Below are 23,274 nucleotides of genomic sequence, written 5' to 3' on the forward strand. Positions count from 1 at the left end.
AATAAAGAAGAAGACACCAGCCACTCAGAACAGACACTCAACCCATGAGAACAGACCCCAGACCAACTGGCACATGGACCAACCAGTCAGAAGAGGTGGCTGCTGCAGGCGGCGTCCTGCTGGCGCACACAGACTGACGGTGAGCCCCGGGCACAGTGAGCCCTGAGGGATCCCTGGAGGAAATCAGAACTGTACCTACAAGACCCCTCCTCTAACTGGCAAAACGAAGTGGCTCTGCCTGCCACAAAATTAGACCACATCCCCTGGTAAAACCGGAAAACATTCCTGGCATCCTGACCCCGTAAGTGTTGACCACATGACTGAAGGGGTCCCAAGACCCCCCAGTTTAGTGCTGGGACTAGGAATATGTTGATCAGGTCTCAAACCAGGAGAAGTCTCCTCCTGGGTCAGTTTTGGAAGGGGGTGGTCTGGATTTATCCAAGTCTGCTTCTCTGCTGAGTGGTGGGCCAAGCTGAGCCCTGAGGTGTGCCTGCCAAGACAGCGCCCTGGAAGCCAGTCACTTAGTGGAGGGAAGGCCCCCCACGTTTGGTGCATCTGCTCTCTGGCAGCACCTCTGGTCCCTGCGCTGACTACCACGTGCCTGTGTGCCAGCAACCCCCAAGGTGAAGGCTTGCGACCGCAGCCGCATCACAGGCACCAGCAGCACCACCCCTCCCATCCTCAGCCTGACCTCGAAGTCCAGCTGAGGCCAGCAGATGTCTCGTGAACTATGTTCTACGGTGGCCTATGTGTCACTGCTGCTCATGATGCAGGCCGGGGGTCCTCAGTCTGGCGGAACATTAGAACCCCCTGGGATGCACTGACCCACAAATGCTCCCTGTCCCAGGGCGAGGGCAGCCAATCCTGGACCAGGCAGTGACCCGAACGGGCACACAGGTGCAGAAAGCAGAGTCCACAACACAGACAAGGTGCTGTTGTCCCGGGGCAGGGAAGGGGCCTCACCTCTGGCCAGAGCTCTCTGATGCCCCGGCTTAAGACTAAGGAGGCTTCGGGCACAGGTGGTGTGGTGGGGACAGACGCAGACTGCTCCGGAGACGTGCACCGCAGGACACATGGGTGAGTGAGGGCCAGAGGGAGCTTCCCGTAAAGAAACAGAGTGCAGACAGGCTTGGGCGGAGGAGAGCCCGATGCGGGCTGGGAAGCCAGGGCCTGGAAACCGTCTCTCTCTCTCTCTCCCGCGCTCTCTTCTTTCATCTCTGCCTTCTTCATCTACTTAACTCCCGCTCTGCAGCCTGACGTCTCTGCCCTTGCGTATCTGCACACTCACTGTCCCTCTGTGCATATCTGCACACTCCTTCCGTCCATTCATTCAAGGGATATTGATGTAGCACCTACCTCTGGCCAGGTCCTATCCAGGCATGGGAACAGCCTTGACAAAACAGACAATAACCCAGGTCCTTGGGGAGCTGAAATGCTACCGGGGGCCAAATGCACCCCTCCTGTGACCCCCACCCCTGGCTTCGCCTTCCTCAGCCTGCCGGCAGGCCCCCTCACCTCCAGCGCTTGTCACCCTCTGGCACCGCCCATCATGTGGCCTTCTCAGCTCATAGCACCATGTGAAATGGCCTTCCCCTTGTCACCTGTGTCACCTCAGTGTACCTGGCGATGTTCAATATTTCCTCAGTGCAGGAAGGTCCCAGCTGCCCTCATGTCCCTTCCGTTGAGTTCTGACCACAAATTCCCGCCACAGCGTCCTGGAAGGACTCCCGGGGTGGGGCGTGGAGTAGGGGCAGGGGCTCGGGCACCCTTGGTGTCATAGCGCAGCTGCAGTGCCTCAGCGGGGCCCCAGAGGCTGGTTCCACGTGGGCCTCTCCAGGGGCTCAGGGTAGGGCGGGGACCTCCCAGCGCCAGCACGAACCCAGACGTCAGCCCGACCAGCTGCCTTATCACTGGGATAGGAGGATGGGCGACCCTCGTGGCTGCTCAGCATCTCAGCCACCCGGGAAGAACAGTCAGTTCCAAGGCACTGAGCACCCTGTGTGTAGTTCTACGTTTTACCTGCATGATCTCAACTCCCTGAAGCAGAAACGCTTTGGGCTACCCACCTGGAAAAATCAACGCGAGTGGTTTAAAATCACTGCACATAACACAATCCAGACGCGAAAGGCCCCACCCACCTGCCAGGCAGCCCAGCGGCAACACCGGGGATGCAGCTTCTCTCCTCCTCAGCGCGTGTCTTCCTTAGGGCCTGTGTCTGTCCTCCTGGTTCCGGGGAGGGGGTGGGGCGGGAGGGGTGGAACGCTGCAACTCCAGCGTCACACTCACCTGGTCAGAAAGGAGTGGGGAGGAGGGAAGAGCTCAAGGCCTGTGTCTGGTTTCTTTTTACAAGAGGCCCAGCAGGTAGACGCGCACTTTGCTCCCCCCGAGTGTGGTGTGTGGCCGCTTCTGGCTGGAATGTGTAAGGCAGCAGGGTCACAGCTCGGGGGTCACGCGGCAAGCACGGCATGGCTGGCACTGGGCCTATTAGGCTGGACCCCCATGCCTACTCTTCATCAACCCACTGCCCTCCCAGAGGCACAGGGAAGGCTCCAGGTGAAGCCTGCAGGATGGGGAGGGGGCCCTAGCGAGGCCCCAGAAGGAGCTGTGACAACGCCCTGCCCTGCCCCGCACTCTCCCAGAACTAGGTTTTCTCTCGGGGCAGAGAAGGACGGAGGGGGTGAAGGCGCACCCTCCGAAGAGGTTTGATTGCTGTTGTCGTCGGCTTGCTTACGACATTTGAGACTTTAACTGTACAAAGAAAGGTTACAGAATGAAAATAATTAATGCTTGTCGACACTGCTTGTCCCAGAGGTGGACCTGGTATCATCAGTCTTTTGTGCACCACACTAGAAAATATTCCAGTACATGGCCCCTCTGTGCCTCAGCTTCCTCCTCTGTAAAAAGGGGATTCTAATAGCTGCACCCTGAGCTTGTGATGGTGGTAAGTGAGCTTGCCCTTGTAACGGGCTGAAAGCTACTGTGGATTTAAAACCACGAAGCTATACACGCCTCCCGCCCCGAGACCATCCACTTTACACACAAATGGGCCTCACTCTTTTCACTCGGCTGCACAGTTGCTGTGTGTGGCAGAGTTCATGTATTTAACTGTCCCCCGTGGGGACAGTCTGGTTGTTTCTGGTCCCGTCCCCATGGGCGTTTACCAAAACAGCTGTGTGTCTCTTTGGGGCCACGTCCTAAAACCGTGAGCCCTGCCAAACGTCATATGCATTTAAATCGCAGACAGACATTTCCTGATTGCCTGCAAAGCACTGTAACCAACACCCAAGTGTCGCTAGAAAGGTCCCCTTCCCCACCTCAGAGGGGTCTGATCCTTAACATATAAACTGGCCGCACTCACTATCCAAATAATTAGAAGAGCCTCTTTAGCGACAAGAAAAATGACTCCACATCCAGAGCAATCCAACCCGCCAGGCAACGTCACCCAGATTTTAAACACAGAATGCGCTTATCTTTATTTATACATTAGATACAGTCTGTTCCGTGTGTACATCACGGACTACTGCGAAACAATGATGGACTCGTGTCCGTCAGCTCAGCCTTGTCTCTTGTTTCCTCATTTCTGAATAACCCAGACCCTACCCTGTCAGTGTGCAGGGCCCCTGCTCCTTGGGGGTCGAGGGCCAGAGGGGGTAGGAGGAGGGGCGGGCAGTGCGACCACACGGGCCATCGGTCCCGCCTGAGGCACCACCACGTGGCCTGTCGGGGCTTCCATCAAATCCCGACCTTCCCAGGGAAGAAAACAAGCTACACGGGTTCAGGGACTCCCGGGGGTCGTCAGGCTCGCCCTGCGCCGCCCAGCGGCCGAAGTGGACCTTGGCTGGACATACCCGCCCCGCCATAGCCCCACCCCCTCCCCGCGGCCCTCCCTGTCCGGTCCCGCCCAGCACTCCACCCCAACGCCCCCCAGCCCCGCCCCTCGGGCCCCAGCCCGCCCCCCAAGGCCGCTCCACTTCCGGCGGGAGGAGTCTCCACGGCCCCGCAGGTCTGTGCTCCGTGATCGCCCACCCCTCCCGCCCCCCACCATGAAGCCCCCTGGGCCCCTCCAGGTGGGCACCGAGGTGAAGCCGCTGCGAACCAGACCAGCCTCACGCCTCCCTGTGGCGCCGCCCCGAGTTTGGTCAGACACGTGGCCCCGGGGCCTGGGAAGGGCCCGGGGAGGTTCTGGGGGTGGCGGCGTGGTGTCGCCACCTCGCCAGCCCCCAGGCCGGCCTGGCATGAGCTCCGGGGTCGCCCTGCGGCTGCGGACACTCCGGCGACACCTGGGCTGCCCGGAGGTAGGGGGACAGGCCCGGACTCGGAGCCCCTGAACTCTCCTCACCTGGGGCTAAGGGGACAGAGCTGGGTGCCGGGAGAAGAACCCCGTGTGGCCACCCACAGCCGGCACTGACTGAGGGGGAGGCCCCTGGGTGTGGAGACCCCTTCAGTGCTGGGGGGAGGGGGCTGCTGGGGGAGGAGGGGGACAGGTCAGCGACCTGCATGGCAGTGAGTCACTGCAGCCTGCTCGGGCTGCTCGGCAACTCCACCACCCAGGGCCCAGGGGCAGTTTGGGACTTTGTCCCCCGGGGCTGTTTACACCAACTCCGCTGCCTCATACCGGCGGGTGTGGACACAAGGCAGCTTCCCTGCCCCTCTCGTGGCCCAGGGCAGAGGCATGGAGCCCGGCAGCAGCCCGCTGACCACACACGTACTGGACACTGCCTCAGGGCTTCCGGCCGAGGGCCTCTGCCTCCGTCTGTCCAGGCTCGAGGACCATGGCCAGCAGTGGACCGAGCTGAGGAAAAGGTAGGAGGGCGGTCTGGGGCAGGATTCGAGTCCAGACCACCTCCCCACCCCACACCAGGGCAAGGGGTGCACACCTGGAGGGCAGGGACCAGGGCTCACCACAGCCGGACGGTCCCCTGCAGACTACCAGGGCCGCTCTTTCAACAGGCTGTGTAGGCCTGGCCAGGGCCACAGAACGTGCTGGGACAGCTCCCAGCCCAAGTGCCCGCTGCAGGGGGAAGAGGAGTCTGTCTCTTCCTGCAGGCTGGGCCGGCCGAGGCCTGAGGTGGGACCTGAAAGGCCTGGCTGTCACTGCCGGACGGGTGGCCTGTGCAGGGCAGCAGGCGAGCACTGGACGTTCTCTACGTTCTCACTACACTCTGTGTGCAGACACCACAGGCAGCCCTTTCCTAGACAGGGGGGCGAGGGGGGACGGCTGGGACAGCAGGAGGTGTCCGCTGCCTGGCAGCGCTACCCCTGCCCCAGGCCCAGGCTCTGCTGGGGGACGCCCAGCCCAGACCGACAGGTGTCATGGGTCAGCCTGTGAGCAGTTTCCCCCGACCCTCCCACTGGTGTGGGCTGGTAGGCTGGACCCCAAAGGTTCCAGGCCCGAGGGTATGGAGCCCTTCAGAAAAGCAGGGGGTCCAGGTCCCGTCTGAGCTTGGAGGAACACACAGAGTCCAGGGCGGGGGGCCGTACAGACCCACTCCCAACCACACCCCCTAAACTGCGCTGGTAAATGCCACCCTTTCTGATCACAGCACAGACGCCTGCGAGCACAGCTGCAGGTGACGGGGGCGCCTAGCGAGCAGAGGCCCTCAGAGCCTCCACTGGTGAAGCTGCAAACAGGCCACCACGCGGACGGCGATTTGGGTACAGTTGCTGAACCAGAAAGCCATGTGCAGTATATTAAACAAAAAGTACACGTTATAAAACAGTGTGACTAGTACAACCCAGTTTTAAAGTTTGTAAATGAGCATATTTATGCACAGAGAAAATCTGAAAAGTATACATGCCAGATATAAAGCGATTATTGCTCACGGGGTAGATTGTGGGAATTTTCTGCCTTCTGCTTCTCTGTGATTTCTTAAACAGTGCGCAGTGTCCCTGGGCTGCCCCAGAGCCCCAGGTCCTGGAGGCTGTCCTGCTCCACAGCCGCCCAGGCCCCCTCACCCGAGTCCCAGTCAGGCTGCGGGGACATCGGAGGCCGGTGGGCACGCAGCCCCGGGGGCCCCTCAGCCCCCTCTGCAGTGCCCCCGCTTCCTCTCCCCAGCTACACAGACCCTGACGGCCGCTGCCCTGGGCTCCTGCTGCCAGGCCAGATGAAGGCGGGCACCTACAAGCTGGCCTTCGACACTGAGGGCTACTGGCAGAAGCGGGGCCAGGAGAGCTTCTACCCGTACGTGGAGGTGAGGGCCAGACGGGTGGGGGCCCACGACTCACTGTGACCCGCAGGCTGGCCCTGCGCCTCCACCACGTCGCACCTGCTTTGGGCTCCCAGAAGAAAGGGGTGCCGGACTTGACCACGTCACACCTGTCCCTGCCCTGCTCCGGGGTCAGGCTGACTCAGCCCCTGCAGACAGGGGCTCACCCGAGCCCCGTCCAGCTAACTGTGCCCCTTCAGTTGCCCTGTTCGGGCGGGACCCCTTGGGAACCTGCAGACCCAGGGCCCCTCAGATCGAGTGCTTTCTCTGGGGAGGACCCAGCCACACCCACCGCCCCCCCAGCTGGCCCTGGGGCTCCTGCCCCCCAACTGCAGCCCCAGGCCAGCCGTCTGGGCTGCTGAGTCCACGGCAGCACTGGGGCCAGGCTGAGTGCACTCCATGCTGGCCCCTGGCTCTCCTGGTGTCCCCTCTGCCCGCAGGTCGTTTTCACCATCACAAACGAGACCCACAAGTTGCACGTGCCGCTGCTGCTGAGCCCGTGGTCTTATACCACGTACCGAGGGAGCTAGCGGCTGACCGGCAGCCAGCCTGCGAGCCCGGACCCGTCACCACGGCAGGCTGAGCTGCCCCCCACCAGCAGGGCAGGCTTGTTGCTCGCGGGCACCAGGGTCACACTTCCCAGGGACGTTCTGGCCCCGATTTCCCAGTGGCAGCTGTCACTCGGGCTTCAATAAAGCTGCTGGCATCTGTGAGGCGGCTGGAGCTGCCCAGCCCCAGGTGGGATGGGGGCGGGCGTGCGCACAGAGCTGGTGGGCTCGGGGAAGGGGCCGGACGGCACCGTGGGCCCTGGGGGCCTCTCCACACAGCCACGCAACAGGACATGCAGCACTTGTGAAAACCTTCATTTGCTGACGACGCACGTCTTCAGAACAAATACCTGCTGTCCTCGGCGCTTGAGGGGGGTGTCGTCCGGGCAGGGGCTACGTTGGGGTGCTCACGAGTCCTGCGGGGCCCTGGCCCAGCGTCTGCCCGATCACGGCCGTCTCCAGGGGCTTGAAGCCCACGTTGTCCAGGGGGACCCCAAAGGCCAGGAGCTTCGCCTCATAGGTACGCAGCAAGTCATTGTGGGCCTGTGGGGACACAGAGGCCTCAGGGGAGGGGTAGCCGGGGCTGACCCTCGCTCAGGCACACCCAGCCCCGTGGAGAGCTAGCCTTTACCAGGTGCTCACTACACCAGACCCAGACCCTCACACGCTTATTTAAATTTGAGAATCTAATTGGCTTTACTCATGGCAGCATCCCATCTAGTAAGCGGAAGGGTGCTCCGAGGAGCTGTATAAAATGGAGGCTTTTATGGGCACAGGAGGGTGGGACAAGGAGGTTAAAAGGGTGGGTACCTTCCTTTAGGGGAGGCAGGGGGTCTTAGGCAGATCACCTCCCACTGCTGATGGGTTTAAATTTCCACTCTAGGGAGAGGCTAAAACTTCAATTAGATTAGGTATTAAGTCTTGGTAGCGTTCACATAAGTGACTCCATTTAGGGCCTGTTGTTTCTTTTTAACAGTCCCCCCTTTTGACCAAACTCTTAGCCTGAGAGATATGATCAAAATTTTAAGGCATTAGTGCTGCTCACAGCTACCACCTGTATTATCTCAGCTTTTGCTGATTCTGTTTGGGTTTTTGTTTTTGTTTTCCTGAATCTCTGGGATTCACAGGTCAAGACTTCGGGTTCACATTTTTTAAGTCCGTCATTCCCCACGTCTTTTTCAATATTCCAGTCTTAAGGAGATCATTTGCTTGGTGGTTAGTGGCTGCGAACATGCATTTAAAGCTTTTGGGAAAACATAATGCACCAGGGGTATGATTATGATTATTATAAGCAGGACAAACCCCAGTGTTTGGAGTCCTCAAGACCAAACCAATCAAAGGCCCCATGGAAGGGGCCACCCTTTTAAGCCAAGTGACTTGCCCAGGGATCTTATGTAGCTGAGTTTCCACCTCCCCAGAAGAGTGGTCCAGATGAGCAGGTGGTGATGGCCACGCACAGACACCTCCTGGCTCAGCTAGAAGACAACCAAAGGCTTTCCTTCTGTTGAGAACAACTCTGGCCCGAGTCTGAGGACTTTTATTGGGCACTACCCAACCACTTCATGTGTGGGACCTCGGGTAACCCACAGTGGAAGATGCCCCCACCGTCCCCGTTTCACGGCTGGGGAGACAAGAGGGCGCGCACTCAGAGCAGGACTGTGGTTTGAGTTCCTGGTTCCCTGCAAGCATTTCTCACTCAGACTCAGCATCCCTGCCTTCTCAGGGATGACCCTCCCTGCCTTGTCTACTGGCATCTATTCCCTTCCCCAATCCCAGAAATGCCGAGATCTGGGCAACAGCGCTGGCAGGGCCAACGCAGACAGGGTTTCCGTTCCCCCATCCTTTAAAAGCAGATGTTTTTAAAAGGGCGCATTTCACCAGACGGTTGTAAGCGTTTGAAAAGCTGACGCGTGTTAAATGCTTAGAGCCTGGCCTGACGCAGAGCAAAAGCTCAAAGGGGCTCCTTGCCCTCAGCATCGCCAAAACAAGGTGCTGGGAGCTGAGAGTAAAGGGTGAGCCAGGGCCGGGCTCCAGGACGACTCGGGGGCTGGGCCCTGGCCCTCACCCTTCTCTGGGGTTCAGCCCTCCCCACAATCAGATGTGGGTTATGGAAATTCCCCCAAGAATGCATGTAAGTATCAGGGGTTCCCAGAGCACCTGGGGAGGGCCCTGTGGGCAGGGAAGGCCCCGGGCGTTTGGTCACCACGGAGCCCAGGGCCCGTGACGGGCACTGCCTTCATCCTGGCGCTCCACAGCCCAGGGCTCACATCTGAGTCACGCTCGCGGGGTGCTCGCTCTCAGGAAGCGCGTCTGCAGGCAGCAGTGTGTCTGCGTCCCCACAGGCCAAGCACTGACAGAGCCACAGGCTCAGCCACAGAGCTGGGGACGCTGGGTGCAGGGCACAGACGGCACCAGGGTCAGGGCACTGCACTCCCCAGCTGCAGGCGGCCTCTGTGTGTGGCTTTTGCCAGGCTCATAAAGGCCTTGGAAGACGTGCTTGGAAGACATGGAGGTTACTCTGAGGGCGCAGAGAGCCCCCCGCCCCAAACCGCCCCAGAGGCCAGGCTAGCGCCATGGCGCCAGAGCAAGGGCCGGACAGGGACACAGGGACAGCCTGCTGGACAGGACGTCACACATGCACTGGCCAGGCCCCATCAGGGACACCAGGACAGCGTCGGAGCCATGCGGATGTACTCCAGGCCACCTGCAGGTCAAGTGACCCTGGGCAGGCGCAGACGGCCTCAGACTGTGTCAACACCCAAAGGTAAAGATCAGGTGGGGTCCTGGGTGAGGAAGGGGCCTGGGGGAGGGGTGTGGAGCCCCGGGCACCTGGCAGAACATGGGGGAGGGGTGGGGGTCTCCTCGCACCTTGCAGACCCGGGCCAGCTCGTACTGCAGGTCTTTGATGGTGCTGTTCTTCGATTCCAGAAGGTCCTGAGGAAAAGAAGGTGTCAGGACGTCCACCGGGGAGTGGCTGGTGTGGAAAGGTCTCCAAGGGAGACAGATCTGCATCTCCATAAGGAAACTGCCCAGATGGGGCAGCCTGGCCTGCTTCTGGGGCCACCCCGGCTGCCAACGCCATCCCAGGGAAAACCCCCTTGATCCCCCACCTGCCCTGGCCCCCCAGGCGCAGCCATGGTGACTGCCATGGACGGGCCGAGTTTTTATCCCCTCACCCTGGTCACTGGCAGCACTGGGTCGCTGGCCCAGCTGCAAGACCGGCTGTCCTTCCCAAGAGGAGAGCAGGAAAGCCCTCCTCCCCTCTGTGATTCACACACAAAAGGGACAACAACAGAGATGAGCCCCAGACTCAGGACCATGGTGATGCCAGCCCAGACGAGGCCCCACCACGAGGCTGCACTACCCCAGCCCCGAGAGCCGAGCCTGGGTAACTTGGGTCCTCCAGGCACTGCCACCCACTGAGCCAGGGCCATCGCTCCCCTGTGAGCAAACACCTGGTCTCAGCCAGAACCGTGGGCACGACATCACCTCGGACCCCAGCCCCCTCCTCCACTGGTGACGAGTCATCCTCTGTCAGCCCTGCCCACCCTCTCCTGCCCTCCTGTTGCCATCTGAGGCCTGGAACTCAGAAGATCTGCTTCTGTGTGAATGAAGAGCGGGGACAGACAGGGCCCTCCAGCGTGGAAGGACCTTCCGTGGAGTCATGGAGGCCAGCTGTGGTCTGTGTCCGTCTCCTAGACCCCCAAGGAAACCATACCTGGGGCCGCCTCAGGCCTGGCGGCTACAGTTCACCCAACTGGCCAGGATCCCAGAGCCAGGCCACGCTTCACTAGCAGCACCAAAGACCCCTTGTCCGTCCTCACCTGTTTTCTTCTGTGGCACGTCCCACCCAGGTCAGGGAGCAGAGGGACAAGGCCAGTTCCAGGTAAGGTCACTGCCAGGGGCATCAGGGCTTCTGCCTGCTGACCCAGCGGCAGTGGTAACTGCCGTCCTGAGTCCTCAGCTCTCCCTGCTGGCTTGTGGGCACCGAGGCCTCGTCTGTCTTTTTACTGCTGTGGCCCATGCCCGGGACAGTCCCAGCCCAGAGGAAAGCCACACACAACTGCAGACACATGAGTGAACAGACGCTCCAGCCTCTGCTCAGATGTGACTCCCTCTGGGAAGCCTTCCCAGCAGCCATCACAAAGGCCACCCACGGCCCTGCATTCCCCCTGCCACGGCCTCAACCAGCACATCTCAGTGTCCCAGGCGGACGGCGGCCGTGGCCTTGGCTGAGAGGCTAAGCTGGAGTGGGCAGTGGACTCGGGCTCGAAGGTGCCGGGAGGCTAAGGAGGGACTGGGGAAGACCTCAGAGACACCAGGGCAGAGCCCGGGAACCTGGGGAGCCCGATGGCACACACAGGCCTGGGCACTCGGGCCAGGAAACCACAACAGCCCCTCCCCGAGGTGAACTGAGACTCCACTGAGGGACGGAGGCTGGAGCACAAGACAGGAGCCCCGACCCAAGCCCAGGCCGCCAGAAGCCCCAACCCGGGCGCCCCCGGGACCGACCTCCAGCTTGCGGGACACGAGGGTCAGGGCCGCAGGGTCCAGGTTGGAGGCCGCCAGCACCTCGTTGAACTGCACCTCCTTCTTCTCCACCGCAGCGGCCAGTGCCTGTACCTTGCGCTCCAAGACGAGGTTCTTGAGGCCCACCTTCTGCTGCACCTCCAGGATGGCTGCGGTGAACTTCCGGTACAGCCCATCCCGCTCCTGCTGCACCTGCGGGATGGGCCCAGGCTTCTCACTGGCAAGAAGCCCCTCCCAGCTCTGCCCCAGGGCCATGGCACAGCGCCTTCACCAGCGCCCGGCCATGGGCAGGTGGGTCTGCATCGTCTACACTGCCTGGGCCCCACTCTGTGACCGAACTAGAGGTGTGCGGCTGTCCACACCATGGGCGGCAGGAGGAAACACCTCTGGGAAGGAGTCTCAGGAAGCCACGGGGACCCTAGTACGAGCTGCACAGACCCCCAGAGGGGCTGGGGCCAGCCCTGCCCTGGGTCTGGGCAGCAGGCTCGGGACATGATCATCCCCATGAGGTCCAGGGCCTCAGACTCAGCAGTGTTGGAGTGGGGGCCCTTTGGAGGTCCACTCCCTCTGCCAGCCCCAGACCCTGGAACACAGGTCTAGAGCGAGCACTGGAGCCACCCGCCTGTCCACCAAGGACAGTGTCCTTTTCATCTCCTTTAACTTTTAACTGTGCACCATTAAACAATCAAGACTGAGTAAAAAGGAAAAAGTAAACACTCCTCAACCCCACTTCCCAGAGGCCACCATCTGAGCATTTGCTGGGACTCCTTCCAGAATGTTCTGCACTGCCGTAAAAACACACATCACTGCTAGGAAGAGGAGAGGGCTGTGCTGAAACCCTGTAGCACCGTGTCTTTCTAACTACAGGATCGTATTCTCAAGATGTGCTTCAATCCAGTCCCTGTCCCTCTGCTCTTTAAAACGTGACGAGTCTTGGGCTTCCCTGGTGGCGCAGTGGTTGAGAGTCCGCCTGCCGATGCAGGGGACACGGGTTCGTGCCCCGGTCCGGGAAGATCCCACATGCCGCGGAATGGCTGGGCCCGTGAGCCATGGCCGCTGAGCCTGCACGTCCGGAGCCTGTGCTCCGCAACAAGAGAGGCCACGATAGTGACAGGCCCCCGCTTGCCACACCTAGAGAAAGCCCTCGCACAGAAACAAAGACCCAACACAGCCATAAATAAAAAAATAAAGTTCATTCTGCAAGTATTTAAAAAAAAAAAAAAAAAGTGACAAGTCTGGTTTCTTAGGGGCGCTGCCTGCCTCCCCTGCCGCAGACGACATGCAGACGGAAGAGAAGGTGGTAGAGTCCCCTCCCCACTCACGCCACCTTGCAGCGGGGAGCCGCGTCTCCCTGGTTGCCTGCGGACCCTCCCCTCAGCTGCCCTCAGCCTCCGGGACCCTCGGAGGCTCCTTGAGGGTGACTCTAGCTCTGACCGCTTACGGGATGTCCTTTCCACTGTCACAGTCTGCGGCCGTAGCTGTGCTAACGGCTCACACAGAGGGGGCGGCTCTGCCCTCGGCCAGGCCCAGGGCCAGATCCCGGGACCTGCAGGCAGGGAGGCCCATCTCTGCAGAAAAGCACGTGCAGTGAGACACCTGCCACCCAATCACATCAGTGAAGACCTGGTGCCGGCGGAAGTGGCCCCTAGGGCACTGTGGGTGGGGTCACAACTCTGAACATCCCTCCCTGCAGACTATCTGCACCCTGAACGTGAACCTTCTCGCCCAGCAGTTCCCCTGCTAGGAATCGACTTCCCTGAAAGGGATACACAGTTGCACAAAGATAACTTAAAAGGATGCTTGTAACAGCAAAGGACTGAAACAGAGATTTCAAGTGTGACCCGATCGGAGAGACGGCACACGGGCTGAGACGAGAGCACGGGCGCTCCAGACGCCCTCACTTCTGGGAAGCAGTGTCCCTACGCCAGGACACACAAGAGTCTGGGAGGAGAGTCAGGGAGCTCTGACCACTTGTGAGGACCAGCGCACGGCCCCAAGGCCCTCATGTTTGTACCCACAGGCTTCCTTACAATGCACACATGAAGGTTTGGGACTTAGAAACACACACACAGGTGAAAAAAGCCCTTCCTTCAAGGGGCCAGGCCACCTCCACGCTTCAGAGGAGAGCCCCAGGGGACAGCCGTGGGCACCACCCACTCCCCACCAGGGACCGCCCTCTGAGACTGGGGCCGGCCGCCCACCGAGAGCCGCGCGGCACGAGGAGGGCCACGGGACCTCCAGCGGCCGGAGCTGGGCGCGCAGCCCAGAACCCAGGCGTCCCGGGAGCTCGCCTGCATGAAGCGCTGCTCCAGAACCTCGTGCTCCCACTGCAGGCTCTTCAGCTCCTCCTCAGCGACTTTCAGACGGGCTTTCGTGCGCTGGAGAGAAAAGGGGGGTGGGGGAGAAAGCCCTCCCGACTCAGGCACCCACACGATGCAGCTCCCAGACCTGAGGGACTGAGCCACCCATCTCCCAGAACAGGTGCCAGCCTCACGTGCCCCAGGGCCACCAGGCCCAGGAAGGAGGGGCTCCACTCTGGTCCTCAGGAAACGCCTCCCTGCCCTTCCACACCCAGGAGGAGGTGCCAGGGAAGGCCAGGAATCAGGCAGAAACCCACCAGCAGGATCTGCTTGTCCCTCTCGTAGCCCCGGAGCTGCTTCTGCATCTCGCTCATCTCGTCCCGAGCCTTCTGCAGGGGGTCTGCCAGGCGCCTGTTCTGCGTGGACACCTCCATCATCTCCTTCTCCAGGTGCTTCTCCTTCTTCCGCGCGTCCTCCACCTGCTCCTGTGGGCACGAGGGGCGGGGGATCGGCAGGCAGGACCAGGGGCTGCGGCCTGCAGGACGAGGGCCGCGAGCCCCCCTGCCCGCAGACAATGGTCCTGCCGGCACGGTGAGGACCTACATCTGTTTTATGTGTAAACACACAGTATTTTTTCACAGTTTTAACTTATTCTGAATTTTCTAGTACTTCAGCCTCTGTGCAAGTTGAGAGATTACACTTTGCTCATGACCCCCAGAGGACATCCTCCACGGCTGCCAGCACTTGGGTGACGATGATGCCCCTGTGGTTCCACCTGACCTTCGACATATCCCAGTGCACACAGGTGTATCACTTCCCTGCCACGTGAGGGTCAGGGCAACAGCCGGACCGCAGCCACGGCTGTAGCGGGCAACACAACTTGTGAGCTTCGATCAGGGGCAGCTGAAGGGCGGGGTCAAACGTTTCTACAAGCAGGGGGGTCGGCCCGAGGGGGCTGGGCACCCCGGCCGCACCTTGAGGGAGTTGATGAGAGCCAGGTTGTTGAAGGTGATTCCGTTGTAATAGTTCCTGATGTCCGTGAAGGCCTCCTCGTGGCGCTGCACAAGCACGCTGATCTGGCCGTTCTTCCTCTCCTCCACCTCGTGGATCTCTGTCTTCCTGCGCAGGTCAAGCTCTTCCCTGAGCATCCTGACCTTCTTATCGTACTTGGCCTCGATTTCTGAAAGGCAGCAGCACACAGAGCAGCTGAGCCGAATGCTGGCCCTGTGGCTACGAGAAGGGATGGCAGCTGTGCCCAGGGCCGAGAACGCCCACCAGGACGAAGGCCTCACCAACAAGCTCTGCGGACGGCAGGGCGGGGCGGGGAGTTTCCCCTGCTCTGCGGCACCAGCACACACACCAGCCTGCCCTCCTTGCCCGTCGCAGGCATTGCTAATCGATCCCTGCCTCAGGGATCCCAATAGCCGAGCGTCACCCAGTCCCAGTGGGCTCTAACCACGGCCAGCCAGCCGGACTACGGCTCTATTAGTAAACCCAACAGACTTCCGAGGTTGGAGCCTCCGCAGGCCAGGAGACCTGGGCGCTGCCCACGAGGCTGGATGACTACCGCCTGCTTCTAGGTGCCGCTTCGTGCCTGAGGGTGTGGGCGGTCCTCACAGCCTCCCACCTCTCATGGAATAGGGTGTTCTGGGATCCTGAATAGTCCACCAGACTCGCTTTGCACGTCTGAGCTGTTTTAACTGGTTTATGTGCCCGGTTAGCAAGCGCTGTTGGACAGTCCCTTCCTGACGGGAGGGGCTCTGGGGCCGTCGTCGTACACGGAGCGCGGGAGACGCTGACCTCGCAGCTGCCGCTCAAAGTCCTGGCGTATCTTGGTGATCTCCTCGGCGTGTTTCTGCAGAGGGGGAAGTGGCCAGTCACTGGAGGTCAGAGGGGACGGGACAGACGCCGGCTCCTCAGCCCGGCCCCTCGCCTCACTGGCAAGGAAAGCCCGGCTCAGTAAACCTGTGCTGCTTCCGCTGGGCCCCTCACCTCCGAGCTCATGGACCCAACCCGGAATAACAAGGTTTGGTAAATTCCACATTTGATAACGGACGTCCCTCAGCGCAGGTCACCTCGGAGCTGCAGAGAATGCTGACAGACATCCCGGCCCCTGGCCGTGCCCAGCCCTTCCCACCCTACCCAGAGGCTGGACAGCAGGGACCAGACCCACACAGAGCTGCCGGCTCCCCGCTGTCGGCTAACCTGCTTTGGCTTAGAAAACTGTTACAAATTATTTTAATAGACAGTTAGAAATTCTGAATAAAAAGTTTAAACTAGACTCCAGAGCAGTGTTTTCACTCAGAGCGGCACTCTGACCGTGTACCTACTCCACGCCCAAGGCCTCGCGTAAGCAGAGAGGCCGCACCGCTGTACTTGTTGGAAGGCAGCCCACTCTGTGCTTCTGTCAGAAAGACCAGACCGCCCTCAAGCGTCCAAGACTTCAGCACCCTCAAGCTTCACGGCAAAGTCTGCAGTGTTACTGATTTATTTCCAGATTCCGTTGAGGCTGGGCTGCCTCCAGACATACACAGAGGCAAGTGCACTGACAAAGTCTTTCAACCCACAGCCAGGAACAACCTTTGAAAACCAAAGTTGGACACATCCTCCCTTTGCCCACGCCCTCCAGAGGTCCCCGACTCAGTCCTGTCCTCCAGACCCCTCATTCCTCACTCCTGGGGGCCGTGGCACTGGTCCATCCCCAGCCCTTCTCAAGGCCTGGTCTCCCCCAGCCCTGCCTTCCCCCCGCCCTTGCCCAGGTATCACCTTCTCAATGAATTCCCAGAACGTGTAGAAAAATGCAACCACCCTCGTTCCCAGGACCTTCCTGTAGCACTAATGCCTGCAGACCTGCGACACAGGTTTGACAGTTTATTTTGTCTTCTGTCTCAGGGGAAGCCTCTCCATTCTAGACCATCAGCCGTGCGTGGGCAGGCATTTTGTCAGCCCCATCCTCTGTGTCCCCAGAGATCAGAACCAGGCCCGGCGCTTAAGAAGGAATTCCAACCTCCAACTGGAACCCCGCCGCCTCCCTCAGAAAGGACCAAAGAGTCTCAAAGGTCAGCGAGGCACTTGAGAGCACAGCTCACAAGACAAACTGCTGTGGCTGCCAAAGGGCTGGAGGGCTGCTCACTTCAGGGGCTGCGTGCACGTCTCTGGGGTCAGGGGTCAGCAGTATGCGGAGAGGGACCCTGAGCTGGCTTTCCCTCTTGGGAGGCCAACCTGTTGCTCAAGCCTGAGACAGAATTCTGTGCCTGGACCCCAAACAGGGCTTGTTTGGCTGCATGCTGCTGCTGCTGTTGTTTAATACTTAATTGCCAAAATGCAGGAGTTAATATACAGAAATATGAATTCCCAGTTGGAGTGCATCCCGAGGTGCTCATGGTACGCCGGCACCTACCAGCCTCAGGTTCTTCACCGCCAGCTCACCGGCCAGCTCCTGTTCCTTCAGCTCCACCTGCAGCGCCCGCGTGTTCCTGCACAGGGCACTCTCCTGCGCGCGGCGCTCCTCCTGCGCCAGCTTCATGACCACGGTGCCCTCCGCCTTCATCTCCATCAAGCTGTTCTGATGTTCATACAGCAAGTGCTTCACCTTCTGCTTATAGACCTGTGGGCGGGGGGGAGTACCGCCGCTCACCTGCTCTGCCCGCTCACCTGCATGCACATGCCCACCTGCACACACCTCACCTGCACAGGCTCACCTGCACGCACATGCTCACCTACACACACATGCCCACCTGCACACACCTCACCTGCACAGGCTCACCTGCACGCACATGCTCACCTGCACACACATGCCCACCTGCACACACCTCACCTGCACAGGCTCACCTGCACGCACATGCTCACCTACACACACATGCCCACCTGCACACACCTCACCTGCACAGGCTCACCTGCACGCACATGCTCACCTGCACACACATGCCCACCTGCACACACCTCACCTGCACAGGCTCACCTGTACACACCTGCCCACCTGCACACACATGCCCACCTGCACAGGCTCACCTTCACACACCTGCCCACCTACATACACGTGCCCACCTGCACACAGAGGCTCACCTGCACACACATGCCCACCTGCACAGGCTCACCTGCACACACCTGCCCACCTGCATACACGTGCCCACCTGCACACAGAGGCTCACCTGCACACACATGCCCACCTGCACACACCTCACCTGCACAGGCTCACCTGCACGCACATGCTCACCTGCACACACATGCCCACCTGCACAGGCTCACCTGTACACACCTGCCCACCTGCACACACATGCCCACCTGCACACACCTGCTCACCTGTATACACATGCCACCTGCACACAGAGGCTCACCTACACACACATGCCCACCTGCACACACATAAAAAATACCCTCAGGTTCCCCACCTCAAGGACACAAAGGGCTGTGATTCCCAGAAGCAAGGCGAGACAACGCCCCTGGCCCCCGGTCCGGCTCCTCTGCCCACGTGGCAGCTCCTGTGGGGACAGGCCAGCCCCACTCACCTTGATCTCCACCTGGTGCCTCTCCGCGGCCTCCTCCATCTCCCGGTCTTTGTTCCTCAACTCAGCCTTCTTCTCCTCCAGCTGCCTCCGCGTGATCTCCCAGAAAGTGTGGATCTTGTCCCGCTCCAGCTGGAAGAAGTTGCGCTCGGCCCGCTCGCGGTCCAGCTCCTCCCGGATGCGGCCAATGTGTTCCTCCACCTGGCGGGCAGAACAGGGCCCGTGAGGCGGCCCGGCAGGGCGTGGGGCGGGGCGGGCCACCTGCCGCCAGGGGAGGGTGGACGGAGAAAGGCCAGGAAGGAAGAGGGAGGGGCTGCTCTCACCTCAGAGTAAGTCAGAGCTAAAAGTGAGAAGTTAAAGCAGGGGGCTGGGAAGGCTCGGGGGCAGGGAACGCGCAGCAAACAGCAGAAATCTCTTGTATTTGGCCAAGAGCCATAAAATGGTTATATGCTTTTATTCCTTCCTGGGGATTTACACTAAAGAAATTTCTCAAAAGAACACAGGAGCTTTCCGCTTAAAGATATTAGCTACACCATTATTACAACAGCAAAAGAATTAAAAAGGAAATGGTCTAAGATGCTTTTCAGTAGGAGGATGGTTGGGAACTCCCTGGTGGTCCCATGATGAGGACTCCGCGCTCTCACGGGTTCAATCCCCGGTCGGGGAACTAAGATCCCGCTAGCCACACAGCGTGGCCAATAAATAAATAAATAAATAGGAGAATGGTTGAGAAATTAGAGTATATCAGCTAGAGGGTTGGATGGCCCAACAACACAAAGACATGAGAGTGATGTAAATATGTTCACAAAACAATGCAAAATGTAAAAAACCTTTCACCTTTAAAGATATACGTTAAGCAAAAAATATACAAAACCAGTAGACCCGAAACAGTCAAGATGGTTTGGTCCAGAGCCAAATGCAAATCTGCAAATAGGTTAAAGGAAAAAAAAAACAAAACAGGGCCGTCGGGGCGGGGCGGGGCTGGGCTGGGCTGGGCTCCCCAGGAGAGAGGTGTTACAGTGGGGTCTACTGTGTCAGTCAGACAAAGGATCTAAGCCAGACTTCTCCCGACTCTGACTGGTTCACGCTGGACGGTCCATCACTCGATATCTAGATTTCTTATAAATATCTAGATTTCAAGCTTCTCTTCAAAACTCAGCAAACAGACAGCTCTGGAGCCCAGGGCCCACAGGTTAATATGCAGCGAACTGGCCGCAGCTGCCCTGAGTCTCTCACTCCTGCCTGGGCCCTGGAAGCTTCCCAGGTGTCCACGCCTGGAACACCGGACAGCAAGGCTCTGCTCTGCAAGACTGGCCACTGGCATGTCACAGTTCTGTCCCCGCCGGACAGCAGGAAATGGGGAGCCAAGAAACAGCCTGACGGCTGGGGCAGCGCGGTGGGTAAGCCGTTCACGCGGCAGCCTGGGGACCTTTCCAAAGTGCAACCCCACCCACCACGCTCTGCGGACACTGCCGACGGGCTCCCTGCCTGTGACACAAAGCCTCTCCACTGCTGTTCAAGGGCCTCGGCCCAGCTCTCCAGCTTCAGGTCTTATGCCTGTTTCAGTCACCTTTCATTTCCTTATCTTAAAACCACCAAAAGTAAGTAAGGGTCATTAAGGCTCACAGGAGTGCGTGTCAGACGCTCCCAGACCACACTTGCTCCCACAGTTTGCACACGTTACAGGTCTCAGGAGCCTTGTAATTGAAATTGTAATTATATAACCATGTTCTTTAGCCCTTAAGTTCATCAAAATGAACAAGTGGCCAAAAATAATTCACAGTGTTTAATGGTAAATGAAACAAATGAGAATGCTTTAGGTGTATGTACTATGATAACAGCTCTGTAAACATCTGGTGCCTACAAAAGACAATAAAAGAAAACCCAGAAAACTTAAAACAGCTTTTATATCAGAAAGACATTTCCTTCCCAACTCCTACTACCCTATAAAAAAGTTCACCCATGTGCCTGTACCGTGTTGTTTTACAACACGTGCTGTGCTTGGGCGTGCAGGCGTGGGAGGGGCGTATCCTCGTGTGGGCAGGGCAGCAGGAGCCAGGCTGAGGGGTGGTGCACGCGGAAGCGGGGGCAGCGGTCTGAAAGAGGCTCCTAGGAGAAGCCCGGAGTAGCAAACCCATCCCACACCCCCGACCCAGCACTGGTCCGTGGCTCAGGCCAGCCCACTCACCTGTTCCTTGCTCATGTCCTCCGGAGCAAGACCGTCAACAATCGGGGTACCTTTGGCTTTCCCTTTCTTCCCTTTCTTTTTGGGTGCCTTTGGTTGAAGAATAGATGGTTGGGTTAGAGTTCACCTTCTGGCTGGCTGATTCCCTCCTGGGGCCGCTTGGGAGAGGAATTCCTGTTCTGGAACGTCCATCTAACTGCCCGCTGTCTCCTGCTTCCACCCAGACCACATCACTCTGCCCTAAGGTTCCCCACCGTTAACCACAGACACATTCTGTTGATACCTTTGGAGCAGCAAGGAGAAATCTGCCTCTCAGAAGAAAATATTGTTTTCCCTCAGAAAGGAAGGGAGGGAAGCTTGTTCCTTAGTATATGGCAGAGACCTCCTTGGTGTGGATGCAAAATCTACTCGGCCTCAAAAAGGAAGATGCCCCAGTACCACACTGTCAAATGTTACCCCACTGGCTATAATGCTTGGCAAGCACCATAAAGAAACCTGCAATCAGCTGTTCAGTGAGTGTAGGAAGAAGTGCCTCACAGCAACAATCAAAGCTGGCAAGATGAGGGTTCCTTCCTTCAAAACACAAGACCTCCGAGAAGCCTGGTGGAGGGAGCCGGAGCAGACTGGGGCGCTGACTTTGGGCTCTGTCAATGGGGCGAGGCCGCTTTTAACCACTTCAGCAAGGTGCCAGACGAGACCTTCCACCCTCACTCCCTTCCGAGGGCCGCTCGGCAGATGGCGAACTTCCTTATCCTTCTGCCTTTACTTCTCCCAAGTTTCTGTGGCCCATGCTTGTGTGTACGCGCATCTACGTGACTCTAACATTTTTACTACAAAGAAAGTTTTTGTGGAAATCTTACAAAACATAAAGAATAAAAGGAAAATCGCCCTATACTCCCACAAGCTAGTAAAAGTAGATGTATCTTGGTGGCCGTCTTCCCAGCTGACTTTCAAAAGACCCATCCACGGAAATCTTCACTCCTAATACAATGCCCTTTTTCCAATCCCTCTACTCCAATAAGTTCACCCCATCAGAAGAGCCTGAAGGTTTGTCACCACCCAGCATCAGGGACAGTCAGCCAGCGGCCGCCGCCTGGTGGAGCCCCGGGGGCTCCGGCACACAGAGGCAGCCTCCCTGCCTCCCACAGCTGATGGCCACACCTGCCTGGAAACTGAGTTACCGACAACACCTACATCATGGCGGGGGTGGGGTGGCGCAGCTGTGAGCCCTACCACAGAGAGGGGCTGGGATGGAGAGCCCCAGAGGCAGCAAGCTCCCGCCTTGCTCTGCTCAGTACCGGCCTCACTCCTCGCGGGCTCTCCAAGGAAACAGCAGTTCCTCTACCCTGAAGCTCTGCCTCGAAGGACTCCACGGGCACTGGACCCGCTGTCAGGACCCTCCGGTGTAGAGGGTCCTCTCACCACCCTGGTATGCCCCGGGCTCTCGACCCCAGAGACTGGAGGACCTGTGTGTCCCAGGCCCCTGCCAGGTGAGACCCTAGGTCCCAAGTGTCTCATCAATGAGCCTTCCATTCCAGGTAGGAAAGACCCTCGACCCAAGTTCTCTGTTCTGGACGCCGTGCACACCGGGCCCTGGGTCTGGGGGGCGCGGGAGGCGGGTGCTCTCTGACCACCCACCCCTGTGAGCACAGGATCCTGGAGAGCCCAGGTCTCTCAGCTCCAGGTGCGTGCGGGGTCCGGGGTCCAGGGTCCGCAGCACCCTGGGCCCTCCCCGTGAGGACTACACGAGAGCGCCAAGCCCTCAGTTCCGGGTCCCCAGAGCTCCAGGCCTCCCGTCCCGGTGTCTCCCTGCGCGCAGGGCCGGCCCCCGAGCCCCAGGCACCCGGCGCGGACCCGACCAGACCCCCACCCCTCCTCACCATGGCTCCGGAGTCCCGCCGGCCGCGACCCGCAGACCAACGCGCCAGCTCAGCCCAGGCTGCGCGGTCTCCAGGCAACCGCTGCTAGGTTCCGCGCGAAGTCTCGAGGACCCTCGCGAGAGTCCGCCCGAGGGGTCAGGGCCTGGAAACGGCGGGAGCGCGTCCCTAGCAACGAGCTGGGCTGAGTCACTGGGTTTGGGCCGCAGCTGGGCGTCACCCCTGGGCCCACCCCCGCCCATCTTTGAAGATTCCTCCCACCTGAGGCTGGAAGGTAGCTGGGTTTCCACAAACCCTCAGAAGAAACAAAAGTAGGGAAGAGAACATGTTCCAGCTGGGTCCAAAGTTTTGAAATCAGCATGTCTCCCCTTCGGGAAAACTGGTCTGTCTGAAGAGGCCTTGTCCTTGTAATGAGGAAAAACTTGAAACCTTTGCCAGAGGTTTCCAGACACGCACTGCAGAAAAAAAAAAGTCATCAGGTTCTTTTCCTAAGCTCTTGCTCTGAAAACTGCTAACCACTTTAAGATTTCCAAAGCGAATTTCCTATCCCTCCTACCACCCAATTACCTCCATGCAAAGTGCTGTCTTTACACACCATTTGTTGTCTTTTTTCTACACTCTCAACTTTAGCACCTTCTTAAATAGTGGTTTTGCAAGAGATCATGTTTTTCCATCAGTTTTGGGATGGAGAAGAATCTTCTCTCCCTGGAGAGCTTCCTTGGGAGCAGGGTGTGAATGATGAAACAAGGCTCAGGTGGGAGACAAAGGTGCCTCCGTGGCTGGGCTTGCTTAGGCTCAGGCACTCACACAGGGGCATGCATGTGAGAGCCACAGCGATGAGCCTGGAGGCTTCCTGTTTGCCCACCCAAGACCTGATCGTTCCTGGAAAGGAACAGCCCTTTGGAGGGACTGTATTGCAGAGCCGTGATTTATTTATAGCAGCCCTGAGGCCTTTGTGAAGTCTGGTGGTGTCACTGTGCCTGGGCAGACAAGAGCCTGAGCCTCTGTGTCAGAAACCTCTGGCCTGATAGGGGTCTTCTCCCCTAAGGTGGGGTCCTCCCAGAGGGGTTTTGGCAGGTGAAACAGTGCAGCTGGGTAGCATACTGGAGTAATGATAATTATT

General features: G+C 59.0%; 2 protein-coding genes and 1 long non-coding RNA gene across 10 annotated transcripts; 2 read left to right on the top strand and 1 right to left on the bottom strand.

The window, feature by feature from the left end:
• Positions 1–3,863: 3,863 nt before the first annotated feature.
• Positions 3,864–6,780, top strand: LOC308606125 (5-hydroxyisourate hydrolase-like). Of its 3 annotated transcripts, none has more exons than XM_081216646.1 (4): positions 3,864–4,003; positions 4,664–4,803; positions 6,056–6,191; positions 6,647–6,780. In XM_081216646.1, exons 2-4 carry the CDS (start codon positions 4,673–4,675, stop codon positions 6,734–6,736), a joined length of 357 nt encoding a protein of 118 aa, XP_081072772.1. In that variant the 5' UTR covers positions 3,864–4,003; positions 4,664–4,672; the 3' UTR covers positions 6,737–6,780. The 3 variants fall into 3 exon arrangements, with proteins under 3 accessions (XP_081072772.1, XP_081072770.1, XP_081072771.1); XM_081216644.1 differs by lacking the exon at positions 3,864–4,003 and adding an exon at positions 4,015–4,295; XM_081216645.1 differs by lacking the exon at positions 3,864–4,003 and adding an exon at positions 4,015–4,295 and having other exon boundaries at positions 6,056–6,181; positions 6,647–6,732.
• A 365-nt stretch (positions 6,781–7,145) lies between these two features.
• Positions 7,146–22,235, bottom strand: DRC4 (dynein regulatory complex subunit 4). Of its 6 annotated transcripts, none has more exons than XM_081216629.1 (11): positions 22,155–22,235; positions 20,278–20,364; positions 18,093–18,290; positions 16,985–17,191; positions 15,385–15,439; positions 14,559–14,764; positions 13,902–14,069; positions 13,576–13,662; positions 11,267–11,476; positions 9,623–9,688; positions 7,146–7,297 (listed from the first exon to the last, which is right to left on the bottom strand). In XM_081216629.1, exons 1-11 carry the CDS (start codon positions 22,155–22,157, stop codon positions 7,148–7,150), a joined length of 1,437 nt encoding a protein of 478 aa, XP_081072755.1. In that variant the 5' UTR covers positions 22,158–22,235; the 3' UTR covers positions 7,146–7,147. The 6 variants fall into 6 exon arrangements, 5 of the variants coding, with proteins under 5 accessions (XP_081072755.1, XP_081072754.1, XP_081072752.1 ...); XM_081216628.1 differs by having other exon boundaries at positions 13,486–13,662; XM_081216626.1 differs by having other exon boundaries at positions 9,584–9,688; positions 13,486–13,662.
• On the top strand, positions 7,306–12,733 carry LOC308606133. Its single transcript, XR_014013778.1, has 3 exons — positions 7,306–9,518; positions 9,683–10,640; positions 11,362–12,733. It is a non-coding gene; the product is annotated as an uncharacterized lncRNA (long non-coding RNA).
• Positions 22,236–23,274: the final 1,039 nt, after the last annotated feature.

Source organism: Mesoplodon bidens (assembly GCF_964165515.1).
Source record: "Mesoplodon bidens genome assembly, chromosome: 18".
NCBI classification, from domain to species: domain Eukaryota; kingdom Metazoa; phylum Chordata; class Mammalia; order Artiodactyla; family Ziphiidae; genus Mesoplodon; species Mesoplodon bidens.

What these genes read in the sequence shown, in the direction of transcription:
- LOC308606125 (XM_081216644.1), top strand. Translation starts at nt 4,044, where the DNA reads ATGAAGCCCCCTGGGCCCCTCCAGGTGGGCACCGAGGTGAAGCCGCTG. An exon ending in GACACCTGGGCTGCCCGGAG is followed by an intron (nt 4,296 to 4,663) that starts GTAGGGGGACAG and finishes CTCGTGGCCCAG; the next exon opens with GGCAGAGGCATGGAGCCCGG. An exon ending in TGGACCGAGCTGAGGAAAAG is followed by an intron (nt 4,804 to 6,055) that starts GTAGGAGGGCGG and finishes TCCTCTCCCCAG; the next exon opens with CTACACAGACCCTGACGGCC.
- DRC4 (XM_081216625.1), bottom strand. An exon ending in CTTTGAGCGGCAGCTGCGAG is followed by an intron (nt 14,765 to 15,384) that starts GTCAGCGTCTCC and finishes GCTGCCTTTCAG; the next exon opens with AAATCGAGGCCAAGTACGAT. An exon ending in GGGACAAGCAGATCCTGCTG is followed by an intron (nt 13,663 to 13,901) that starts GTGGGTTTCTGC and finishes TTTTCTCTCCAG; the next exon opens with CGCACGAAAGCCCGTCTGAA.